The sequence below is a fragment of the Tachysurus vachellii genome, chromosome 3 (assembly GCF_030014155.1).
Source record: "Tachysurus vachellii isolate PV-2020 chromosome 3, HZAU_Pvac_v1, whole genome shotgun sequence".
NCBI lineage: Eukaryota > Metazoa > Chordata > Actinopteri > Siluriformes > Bagridae > Tachysurus > Tachysurus vachellii.
The window spans coordinates 6,510,402-6,523,002 of record NC_083462.1 but is presented as its reverse complement, the minus strand read 5'-3'; the positions used below and the strand labels follow the sequence as shown (position 1 = coordinate 6,523,002).

The 12,601-nt window shown below is 37.0% G+C and overlaps 1 protein-coding gene across 1 annotated transcript in view; it reads left to right on the top strand.

Annotated features, from left to right (window-relative positions):
• Window positions 1–4,055: 4,055 nt before the first annotated feature.
• Window positions 4,056–12,601, top strand: part of pard6gb (par-6 family cell polarity regulator gamma b) — a 37,763-nt gene continuing 29,217 nt past the window's right edge. The window contains exons 1-2 of the mRNA XM_060865561.1: window positions 4,056–4,364; window positions 11,335–11,557. Of these exons, the coding sequence (XP_060721544.1) occupies window positions 4,290–4,364; window positions 11,335–11,557 (298 nt within the window). The 5' untranslated portion in view covers window positions 4,056–4,289. The remainder of the gene's footprint in view (window positions 4,365–11,334; window positions 11,558–12,601) is intronic.

Sequence of the window (12,601 nt, the reverse complement as noted above, 5' to 3'; positions counted from 1 at the left end):
TTCGTCACTCTTTTGACACTTATTCTGGCTTTGTAGCAGAGTGTATGGGATTAAGAAACTGCTTTACAATCTCTCTGAGTGTGTGTGTGTGTGTGTGTGTGTGTGTAAGAACAAGAGACTTAAAAAAATCTGCCCTTAGGGCACATAGAGGAAATAAAGCGAGCTCAAACCAGCACTTGGAGAACTTGGGGGATTTGGTGGGATCTATACGCCCCCTAGTGGTGTAAATGTATCTGTGCGGCGATCCCCTCCACCTGGGGATATTAATATTTCATACTTCATTAAACCTCTGTTGACCTCTGGTGACTCTGTTCAGTGCTTCATCTACATACAACATAAGCACTGCGGGCTCCGTTTATTTATTTATTTATTTATTTTCGGTAAAAGGCAAACAAAAGCCATAATATAACTCAAGACAAAAATATTTAAAGATCAAACCAAGAATAAAGATCACATGACCCATTTGTACTAACAGTGTGAAAAGGTTTAGCTAGTTTATTAGCTTTCTTAGGTTTAATTAGCTTAGATTGCCTATTTTAGAAGGTCAGTTTAGCTATGTGATCTAGCTAGTTACCTGTAAATTAAGCCGCAGACTTTAAGTTCAAAGTTTAAAGACTAACCACTTTAAAACATATATTTAGTTAGATAGACTAGCGAATACGTAAGCATGTTTTATTGTAATAACAGATAAAGCTTATTCACAAGTTTGCCTTTTATAACACAGCAGTTAGCTATGGAGTGCTTTCTTTAAGTGATCTTATACCTTTATGGGCCTGAAGTGACACCCAGTTTATAGAATTAAAATAGAAATCCAGCTGTCTTATGATGTCCCCCTGGTGGCTAGGAGTTGCCAATGCAACTGCTTTTTTTTTATTGTTTCAATAACAAATGATAACAGATAACAAAATGCAATGCCATACTATTGAAATCTTAAAATAGTAACAAAACATAAAGGAAAGAAAAGAAAGGAATACAAATAAGGTGTATCGAGCAATACAATTAAAACAGAAAAGAAGAATTAACAGCCTTGTAAAAGTCCATAGGTTTTGACAGTTTTTCGGCTTGTAACTCCTTTTAAAGTTTCAAAATAAGTTTTCATTTCCAGCTTAAAATGAAAAATTTTTGGTTTCTTTTCAGACCATTTTACATTTATGGATAGGAAACTTTCCAAATAAAATAAAAATATTTGAAATGTTATGTTATTATAAATATAACATTTCACGATTTTACTTTCCTCATAAAAAAAATAAAATATTTTTTCTATATAATAATTTTTGTCCTACATAAAGATTCAAAAACATGTTCGACGTGAATCCAAAAAAAAAAAAAAAAAACAAGTGTACTTTACAAAAAAAAGGTGCACAGCAGATTCGGTATTTATATTACAGAATGTCCAAGAATCTGATATATTGAAATAGAAATTGGTTTGTTGGAAAAATTAGGTGTATAATTTTAAAATATACTCCACTAATATTATTGTTAATGCAATATTTATTATTGTAAGTCCAAACCAATTTCCAATTAATATTCTCAAAGAGACTGTCCCAGTATTGTTGCCAACACAACTGCTTATACTGCATCTAGTTGAAATGTTGACAAAATCAGGGATGTCGCTGGACCCCTTTTTTTAACACCGGCACGAACACTCATAAAACTACACCACAGTAAAACGTTCATTTATTGTCTGAGGAGGTAGATTCTAATCTGAAAACTTATTTGTGTTAATGAGTAGTGTGTGAATTTGTATTTAGTTGAATGAGGAAATTTTGTTTTCCGGATCTAATTTACTTGCCACAGATTTAATCAATAACTTTAGCTTGTAAACTTCATAAACAAAAGAACTTTTGTTAAATTCTTTAGGGTATTAATCAAACTGTAGAAAAACCCCTAGACAAATTGTTGCCAGTGGTAAATCAAAACCAAGCTAAAGTTCTTCCCTTACGACCAAAACGTGAGATCAAATCTCAGATATATTTCTTAAGCTCTCAAATCCCAGTCTGTGGCTTCAGAATTTTAGACAGGCATGACGGATTCATGTGCTGCCTCTACACAATAGTGATCACAGACACTCCTCCGGCTATCCAATCTCGGATTACACAGTCTGAGAGGCCTGCACAGGGCGGTGTGTAGTATTATAGCAGGAGAGTTCCCACATGCTTCATTTTTCCTCCTGTTCATGCTGCATGTGAAACTCATTGGCTTGGCTGTCCACAGACCTTCAGCGAGAGAAGGCTAAGGGGCAACTCAGGCAGGGTCTAGGGAGGCATAACAGAGTGACAAGGGAATGTGTTTAAGGGTCATGAAAGCTCCAGATGCATTCTGGGTTGGGACACATAATCCCCCTCACCCCCTTTGTACCCCATTAACCGGGTCAGTATTAGTGGTGCTGTGCACAAACTAACCATCATTTGTAAGATTATATTTCTTTATGTAAGTAGAGTTACTGCCTCACAGCCTCATATATATTTCAGTTCTATGCTCTGTTTATTATCTGTATACAGTTTTTCTCAGTGATCTTCTAGGCAGGACACTATGCAATTTTGGATTCATTCCAGTATTGCAACCACTGAGACAGTGCACTGGAAGAAATAAGAAAACATACACGTACAAAACGTAGACCATAAGAAAAGAGCTTAGGTTTAGTTGTACAATACTGACATCTAGTGAGGTGAATATTATTTTCTGTAAACGCGTAAGCAACCTGTAGAGGGCAGCATAATATAATAATAATAATAATAATAATAATAATAATAATAATAATAATAATAATAATAATAATAATGATTAATAATTCCTGATTGTTTCAAGATAGTGTGCTTTTTTAAATATGCATCTTAATTTTGTATGAATAATAAATATACTTTTAAAAACAACAGAATATACAAATACTTTCTGCATTCAAGTACTATATGGAAAGTGCCTTTAGACTTTTAAAGGTAATAATAATAATAATAATAATAATAATAATAATAATAATGTTTCAAGATAAATAAGAAATAATATATATAATAATCTTAATTTTATCTAAATGATAAATATACTTTTAAAAACAATTATAAGTGAATATAATTGAGAGTATAAAAATAAGAGTATAAAAATACTTTCTGCATTTATTTACTATTATTATTATTATTATTATTATTATTATTACATTTAAATCTCTAAAAATTCAGAAAGTATTTTTATATTATATTGTTTTTAAAAGTATGTTTATCATTTAGATAAAATTAAGATGTATATTTTTTCTTATTTATCTTTAAATATTATTATTATTATTATTATTATTATTATTATTATTATTATTATTATTATTATAACATCCCCATTTCACATTTTTACATAAATGTAGAATAACACTTTGCTATAATTACAAGCTTGTTGATTTACAACAATATGCGTTTCTTAAAACTATTATGAAATATATTATTAGCAATAAAATAAGTAACACATTAATCTCAACTCGGATTTGAGCTACTGCTTAAAAAAAATAAACATTCAGTACATTGCAGCACACAGAGATGTAGAGGAAACTCCATACAGCCGACTATACAGTAATTTATGCTGGGACGACTGAGTCAAAATTATAACGCGATTGCAAAGAGATTGGATGTCAGCTCAAATGTTAATATAAAAATGCAAATTCAAATGTGTATTTGTAGTTGTGTGTGTGTCTGCGTGTATGTGTCTGCGTGTGTGTGTGTACTTTATTCAAGGCTTAAAAAAGATGTGTGTACAAAACCAAATTGTATTAAATGTGAATTAACACCACAATACAATTCAAACACGTGTACAAACTCGTATGAAGTAAATGTAATTATTTTTTTTACTGTAAAGCTTAAACAGTATCAGATATAATCGTGAGGAAAAATAGCAACGCGTGCAGAAAAGCGCAGTATATAATTGCGCCGATTTTGAACCTTTCTACTCTGCGTAAAGGCGCGTTGCAGAGCTCGGTCGCTTTTTGGGGAGGGATTGGAAGAGAGAGACACCCATGATGTCATTCTCAAAAGTTTTCTCTCTCTCTCTCTCTCTCTCTCTCTCACACACACACACACACACACACACACACACACAGGGGCGGTGATTTTACCCTCCTTCCACATCTATTTTTTCCTCTGAAGTTTGTTGAACCGTTCTGAGAGTGGAGATCGGAATAATCGGAATAGTCTAGGATTACTCTTTACCTTTCCAGGATATAGACAGAACACACATATACACACAACCAACACACACATACACAGATTGAGAAGCGGAACGCAGTGAGACTATCGAGGTGGAGTTGCGCAAAAATGAATCGGAGTTTTAATAATAAGGCGCAAACTTTGCGCCATTCGGATTTGGATGCGGTGGAAGTCAAAAGCAAAGTGAGTATGCAGTTTTATTTCCTGTCGACCCTTGGTATGTGTTTTTATTTCGAGTTTTGGGGAGAAAAAAATCACTCAATAGTGCTTCTGTGTTTACACAACTCCATTCCGGATCAGTTCCAGTGCTATAAAAAGCGCTCTGCTTTTTAATCCGCTTTATTTTTTCCACCTTAGCTGTTTGTTCGGACCTGGTGTTGTTTAATCTGAGAACTAATCCTAGTGGATTAAATGTTGTGAAATCACAAAACAAGTTTCCAAACGTCTTTGGAGCTGTAAAAATGTCAGATGAGGTGAGAAAGTGTGAAGGCAGAAAACCGTTTTCAATATTTTTGAAAGTTTTTTTTCCGAATTATTTTTTTCCAGCCTTAATACATTAGTGATCAAAATGTTAAATAAGTCTGAGATCCCATACAGAAAAACGACATTTTAAGTGCTGAATAAAACAGGACCTCAATCTCTAAAGTGTTTTATTTCTCAGAAATTAACACGTCATACTAAACAAACCGAATCAACTAGAATCAGTTGCGTTCTCACCAGCCCTCACCTTTTCCTTTTATTTGACTTATAAGACAAAAATCAAGCTTGTAACAGAAACATCAGTTAAATCTTAACCTCTGACACTGGAGACTCATTCCATAAGGGGTTAAATAAACACAATCTTACATACAACTTTGCTGTATCTTCTAGCACGTGCTTTTTAAATAATTATTTATATGCTGCATCCTGTGCACGTCGTTACTATAGAAACGATACCTATTAAACGTAGTGAACCTTGAACGCAGGAACACAGTGGACATTTACTATATTATATATGCGTTCGTGTCTTGTCAGTGCCGTACTGTTATGTGAAAACATACCTGGCAATAAAGATCTTTCTGATTCTGATATACTATGCCTTTTACTGCTGTGTATTTACGTTGATGATGGGAAGGTGAAGATTTTCTATTAAGAAGAGCTCTGGTAGATTAAATAACATTTGTTTCATAAATATTTGAACGTTCATTTGTAATGTGTGGAAATTCCTGGTGGTGTTGTTTCAAAACCGTAGTAAGATTCCATGCAACAACAAACCATGTTGAACATCTAGCATGGAGTAGATTAGTTTCCCAATCCTTCCGCTTCTAATTCCCTTATTGCTAAAATATTTATGAGGTTACACTGCTTGCGTTATAGTTTAAAAAACACTAAAACATGCATGGTATGGTTCAGAATTGGGGAAACCGTGTAAACAGTCTGCTTGGTCTGTCCTGCATGTTCTGTGAAAATTTAGGCTTTGGTTGAAGGTCAGTGACCAAACTACGTGGTGGGTAAAACGATGCCTCGTGTTTTTTTTTTTTTTTTCGCCCTTTTCTGATTGAAGTATTCAGTAATTCATAACAGAGGCTGGAATGCTTGCTGCTACTGGTATCCATGAAAGGGCCCAGTGTCCGGATTTAAAGAAGACAAGAGGATCCTCATTAAGCTTTAAGTATGCTAAGATAGTTCAGAGCTGAATACAGAAGTAGTCTGGGTTAACCAGCTGTCTCTTTGAAAGGACGAATATACTCAGTGTGAATTACTGAATGGTTGAAACTGACTTGACCTGAAAAGCATGAGGGTCTGGTCTGCAGGGATGACTCTAGGTGTTGAGATGATTGGTTTCACCCACCTGCACTGGTGATGGTAATGGGTTGAACCTTTGGCAAACTTCTGTCTTGTGAAATTCCCAGGCAGTACTTTTATGTTTGTTTGAATAAATTAGGTACAGAAAAACCACCTGCTAATGCTAGCATAAATATTTGAAATTTTACTTGCCATAAACCTTGGTTGATCCTCTGTGTTGTTTAATTGGTGGGTTTTGGTTCGTAATTACAACTTTTACATCGACTTCAATTTTCTGTCACTCACCTGCTTTATAAAACCAGAGATGTGGTATGTAGTATTTAGGATTTGGTTTTGGGGGAATGTTGTAAATGTAGTTTTAAAATAAAGCAACACTTCAACCATATCCTCTAATTTTTTTAGACTTTCCTGTTTGAAAACATAGTGTATAATAGAGACCTATGTGAGAAATAAATAGATAGCTATATAATAGAATGGGCTCCTGTTAGCTGTTGGAAAATAAGATTCTGTGCTTGGCTGAAGTGGAAAAGGAAGGTTTTTGATTAAAAAATCTTCTTTTAAGAAATAATGAACAAATATTTCAGTGAATATTTGAAAATGAATCAGTTCCTCCAGGAGATGTGTCTTCACTGGACTGCTTAAAACTCACAAAAAACTCAGTGAAATCCTGGAGGGCCCGTTAAAGTAGATACTTACTTTTGATTTCTTGATTTTAATTAATAAAAGTATCATCAAACATCACCAGAACTCTGGCAAGGATTATTTGGTTATTGAAAATGATTCTTTTGAAACAAATGAAACTGCAAATTAATCAAATGAGTCTTCAAATCTGTTCTTGATGTTTTGGTGGTCTAGTCTTTTCTCCGTATTCACCTTAACGCCATTTCATTTCTCATGATGTAAGCAGAGACTCATTTGCATTTTCTTTTATGTTTAAGATTTGTTTAAAATTGCGAAACCCAGCTAAATTCTGCACGTCGTGTACATTTCTGAACATTAGTGTCAGAACCGGCAGGATGTCGAAAACCAGTCACGCGTTCTGAGATTCATCATTACCCTAAAGCCTTTATCTCCTTGTATCACACTGAACAGTGTGTGATATTTCAGAGGACGTCACTGTCAGGTTCCTGTCTCTCTCTGCCTCAGGAAGAGCTCTTGTTTTGAGAGGCACTGCTGTTTAGATAAGATGAGACCTGCGGGGCCAAGATGTGACTTTTTTTTTTTATTTGTTTTGTCTCGAGCTGCTTTTCAGGACTATCAGTCTGAAGCAAAAGAATGCTCAGTGCCGTGTCGAAACATTTTCCAGGACTCACTCCCCCTGCTTTCTCAGAGCTCAAATCTCCACAAGTTATCTGCATTTCAATGACAGATAGCACACTAGTGTTGAAACCAGAGACAACTGAGTCGCAGGGCTTTTTGGTGTCAGGAAAGTTTACTGATGAGAAGAGATCTATCTTTTTACCTGTCACAACTTGTAAAGGTGTAATGGCTGTTGAAAGCGCAGCGGTTTCCATATCCATGATCGTATAAAGCTAAAGTGTGAAGAAAATCAGACAGTTTGGAACGTATAGGGACTTCAGTTGGCCCCTATAAGTAAAACTATTTAAAATAAATGACAATTTTAATAATAAAAAAAAAAAAACAACAACTTTAAAGCTCTCCTTGTGGTTATTGAGGTTAAGGTTAGTTTTAGGTGTTAGCTTAGCATTACTTTTTATGGTAACGTTAATAGTAGCATCAGTTTAAGGTCTTCAAAATGTTCCTCATTTTTTGTAAAACATTTGCAGGAGCTTTCACACAAGAAATGTGTTGTTCATACCCAAAGTTACATTTAAGCTGACTCGCTAACATAAACCTCCGTTGATTGGCTTCAGATCAGAAAAGTGTCGATGAGTTTTCTGTGATTTACTAATCAGATTATGTTTACAAATGTTTACATATGTTTAAATCTTATTTATTTTAATTATAGGGGGGACACGGTGGCTTAGTGGTTAGCACGTTCGCCTCACACCTCCAGGGTCAGGGGTTCGATTCCCACCTCCACCTTGTGTGTGTGGAGTTTGCATGTTCTCCCCGTGCCTCGGGGGTTTCCTCCGGGTACTCCGGTTTCCTCCCCCGGTCCAAAGACATGCATGGTAGGTTGATTGGCATCTCTGGAAAATTGTCCCTAGTGTGTGATTGCGTGCGTAAATGAGTGTGTGTGTGGGTCACGGGGAGCCTGTGCCTATCTCAGGCGTCATCGGGCATCGAGGCAGAATACACCCTGATGCCCGATGACGCCTGAGATAGGCACAGGCTCCCCGTGACCCGAGGTAGTTCGGATAAGCGGTAGAAGATGAATGAATGAATGAATGAATGAATATTTTAATTATACGCATAATTTAACGAACATTTATTTGAAAGATCAGAGCCAGTCTATAAATAGAGACAAATAAGATGAATGTTCTATTAGGACAAAAGTAATGGCACCTTCTAAAAAGAAGACAAGTTAGTGTGTAGGTCAACAGATACAGTGCAGTGGCTGAGCTGCATTATTGCAGGATTTAGAGTGTGTGTGTCTCTCTGTGAGTGTGTCATTGTGAGTGTGTGTGTAAATGCAGCAGAGGTCACAGGTTGTACAAACAGCTCCCCCGGCTCACAGTTTACTCACGGCCGTGTACCGAAACCTACGCCGTTGTTTCGGTTGCACATGAAATCAGCACGTGTTACACACCAAACACACACATTCTAGTCTAAACTACTGTATATCAAAATTTTTCATTCCACATCACCCACTGGGGCTTGTAGCAGCTCAAACAATCTTTTAGTCTTTAATAAGAAAGAAAACAAAACTTGTCTGCATGTGTGTGATTTCAGATTTGTTGATTTGTTTAGCAGAATCTCTTGCTCTCTCTCTCTCTCACACACACACACACACACACACACACACACACACACACACACACACACGAACACACCTGCATTTGTGTTCATGTGCATTTGCTAATCGCAGGCTGTTCCTGACTCATGTGCTTTTCCTACCGAGCAGTGTAATTACCGTGCATGCTGGGAAGTTCTGTGAGAGTAGCATTTTGGTGAGAGACAAAGCGAGGCCTGTGTTTTTTCGGCCCACGCAGTAAACATTAGTACAACAGTCACATGATCACATGACCTCAGGTTCAACTCCTGTGCTGTCTTTGGTAACGAAACTCATCCAACCCGGTGTGTTTATTGTTGCTTAGTGGTGACGTGTGGGTGTTGTTGAACATCTCAGTAATGGATGATGGTGTGTGTGTGTGTCTGTGTGTGTGTCTGTGTGTGTGTCTGTGTGTGTCTGTGTGTGTCTGTGTGTGTCTGTGTGTGTGTCTGTGTGTGTGTCTGTGTGTGTGTCTGTGTGTGTGTGTGTCTGTGTGTGTGTCTGTGTGTGTGTCTGTGTGTGTGTCTGTGTGTGTGTCTGTGTGTGTGTCTGTGTGTGTGTGTGTTTCCTGCACTGGCCTTTTGTATACAGCGTCTTGATGTATGACGTCCCGTGCGCTCGTATTGTCATTTCTGCTGCACGTTGCATTGTTCTATAATTTTCCTGCCTCCTCTTCCTTCGTTTCCTATTTTCAAGCAGTGAGTTCTTCGTAACTTGACCGAACAGGCGAAAACGCAACAAAATATTCAACAACAGAGTGGTGCGGTGCGGTGTGTCCAAACTCTGACGCAGATTATTTTCATTTAACAGAACAATCCCTTTAAACACTGTCTGTTTCCTGAAGTCTGACACGTTGTGCTTTTTTTAAAATCTGTTTATAGTCACACTTGATATCACGGAACGTCAGTGAAGTTCGTTTTTGTTTTTTCTCATGAAAAGTTAATAACACCAAAAAATGTATTATAGCTTCTAATGTTATTGTGGTTATGACTATGTTAAAAGTGCATATACTAGAAAACATATCAGACTAGCTTTCAAGTTGTAGTGTGAACTGAGAGAAACACTTTTTAGTAACGTGACACAATCATGCGACCTGATCGACTCAAAACGTACAAGATGGTGGATGATCATATGATTTCGCTTTCCCTGGAACATTCAAAGCGACGGATAGTAAATAAAACCCTATGTTTGTGTGCTCAGTATACGGATGTAGGGAAAGTTATCAGAAGTTTCGGTGTGGATGAGCAATGTTTTTGGAAAACGGTTGAACACACAGGTGTTGATGAAGAGGTTTATTAATAATGATAAAACAGTTTTCAAATCTATTCTGATCCATGTGGACGCAGCCTGAGAAACAAAAAGCTATCGTGAATATGCTGGGAAACTGTTACTAAAACAAGTTACAGCTTTACCTCTGTCATGACTGTCATAACATGCTGACGCTAGAGACTCCTTCCAAAAATACTACAGAAATGTTTCCTCACAGAAAGTGTGTTTCTATTCATAGTGTGTTTAATTTTTAGTTATAAATCTGTTTATATAATCTAAATCTAATCTAAATCTGTTTATTCATCTGCTTTAGATGCTTTATTTTGTTAATTTTTTTTTATTTGTTTGCTTTTTTTTTTCATTTTTTAAAATTTCATTCACCTATTTATTTTTTATTTAATTATTTATTTATTTGGTTTATTTATATTATGGAGCTTTGAAACAGTCAGACATAAATATTAAAAATCCAAAAATTCCACAAAAATGAACGTAACTAAAAAGGAATAAAAAGTAGGATGTGTTGTTATTTTAAGAAATAAAAATTGTCAGCGTTTGAGAACAATAATAGAAATAAAGCAGTATGTAATAATAATAATAATAATAATAATAATAATAATAATAATAATAATGCAGTTTGTCTTACATAAATGTTTGAATAAAAATTCTTCTCATTTATATACTTATTTCCTCTTTTGAGTAAGCAGGACGTCGGAGAAATGATGCATTTACTCTATACGTGTTAAATAAAAACATCAGAAATATTGGGTTGTTCCTGTCAGACTTATGGAAAAGCTTGACATTCTGTCTCTGATTCAGATTGCTTTTAAAGTGTTTAAAGACTAAACACATGAACCAGAAAGAAAATAAAGAGGTGGGGATTTTGTTTTGGTTCCACAGACGCAGTGTCGGCTCCTGGAATCGGGTTTGTCGTGTACTGAAGAAATATTGTGTCTAGCTTTTAGCTGTTGTTGGCAACTAGCGAAAGAAATTAACCTCCGTTTTTTTCCAGTCATAAATGTTTTAAACAGTGTTTCACACAGACATTAAAGGTAGACTTGTGTGTGTGTGTGAGTGAATGTTGCAGTTGATGGGGAAAGGTCTAAAAATCTCAGTTATGACTCATCAGTTCTGTGTGTTACATAAAAATGCCTTTTCTTTTTCTTTCTGGCTTCACGTGAGCTCTCGCTTCTCTTTTTCCCGCAGTACGGTGCGGAGTTCCGCAGGTTTTCTGTGAACCGAGTGAAGCCTGGAAAATTCGAGGAGTTCTTTAAGCTGATAATGAACCTCCACCGCATTGCCAACATGGAGGTGATGATCGGCTACGCTGACGTCCACGGAGACCTGCTGCCCATTAACAATGACGACAACTTCTGCAAAGCCGTGTCCACTGCACACCCGCTGCTCCGGATCTTCATCCAAAGACAAGGTAGATGTTGTTGTTGTTGTTTTTATCTATTTCTAGGGCTGTTCATCTCTTTTCTCATTTCTGTGGGTGTCAGTCTCAGTTGAAGGAGGCGTGGCCTCTGTGCCTGTTAGTAATAATGAAGAAGGTGTGGCCTCAGTGGCTGTCAGTCTCAGTGGAGGAGGTATTGGGATTTTTAATGTTTCACACACACACACACACACACACACACACACACACACACACACACACACACACACACACACACACACACACAAATAGGCTCTGTACTGTTATTCTGTATCTTTGCTTTGTCATATTTTCCCTCCAGAGGGCCAGTTTTTAGGCTTACACAGCATTCACTGGAGTTTGTGTGTGTGAGAGATAGAGATAGAGAGAGAGATAGAGAGAGAGAGAGAGAGAGAGAGAGAGAGAGAGAGAGAGAGACAGCATACAGGACAGTGGTCCAGTCCTGGAGGTGACTTCCTGTAGGAAAGGCTGGTGGTGTGACTAGGCTTCCTGTGAAGAACCTCTGCTGTTCTAACAAACATGAACTCTGTGACTGCAGATCTACAGAAGTCTGAACCTCAAATTTGGACAAATGTGGTACTCTGTGGAAAAGTATTGGTGTGTGGATGACGTTCAGTATTCAGTAGAGTGTTATCTGTTTGATCATGTGTGCTGCTTGTGCGTGTGTGTGTGTTTGTGTGCTGCTTGTGCGTGTGTGTGCTGCTTGTGCGTGTGTGTGTGTGCGCGTTTTTGCGCGTGTGTGTTGTAAGCAGAGTTTGCCACATTGCAGATTTGGGTTGCTGCCATGGCAAGCGTTTCTTGGGACAAAAGAGCCCCATGAAAACCCCTCGGAGAAAAGAGAGATGGCGAGCAGCTCCTGTCTGTCTCTCTGCGTGTTCGTAACCACCACATACGTTCATGTCGTGAATCCTAGCAGGATGTTTGCCTGCACTTTACATGCTAATTTCTGCACAGATGTAAATGAAGACAGTAACAGATATTGGAATCTGTCTGAACGAAGGCATCCAGTGCTTTCGTTCTTTGTTTATTACTTCAATT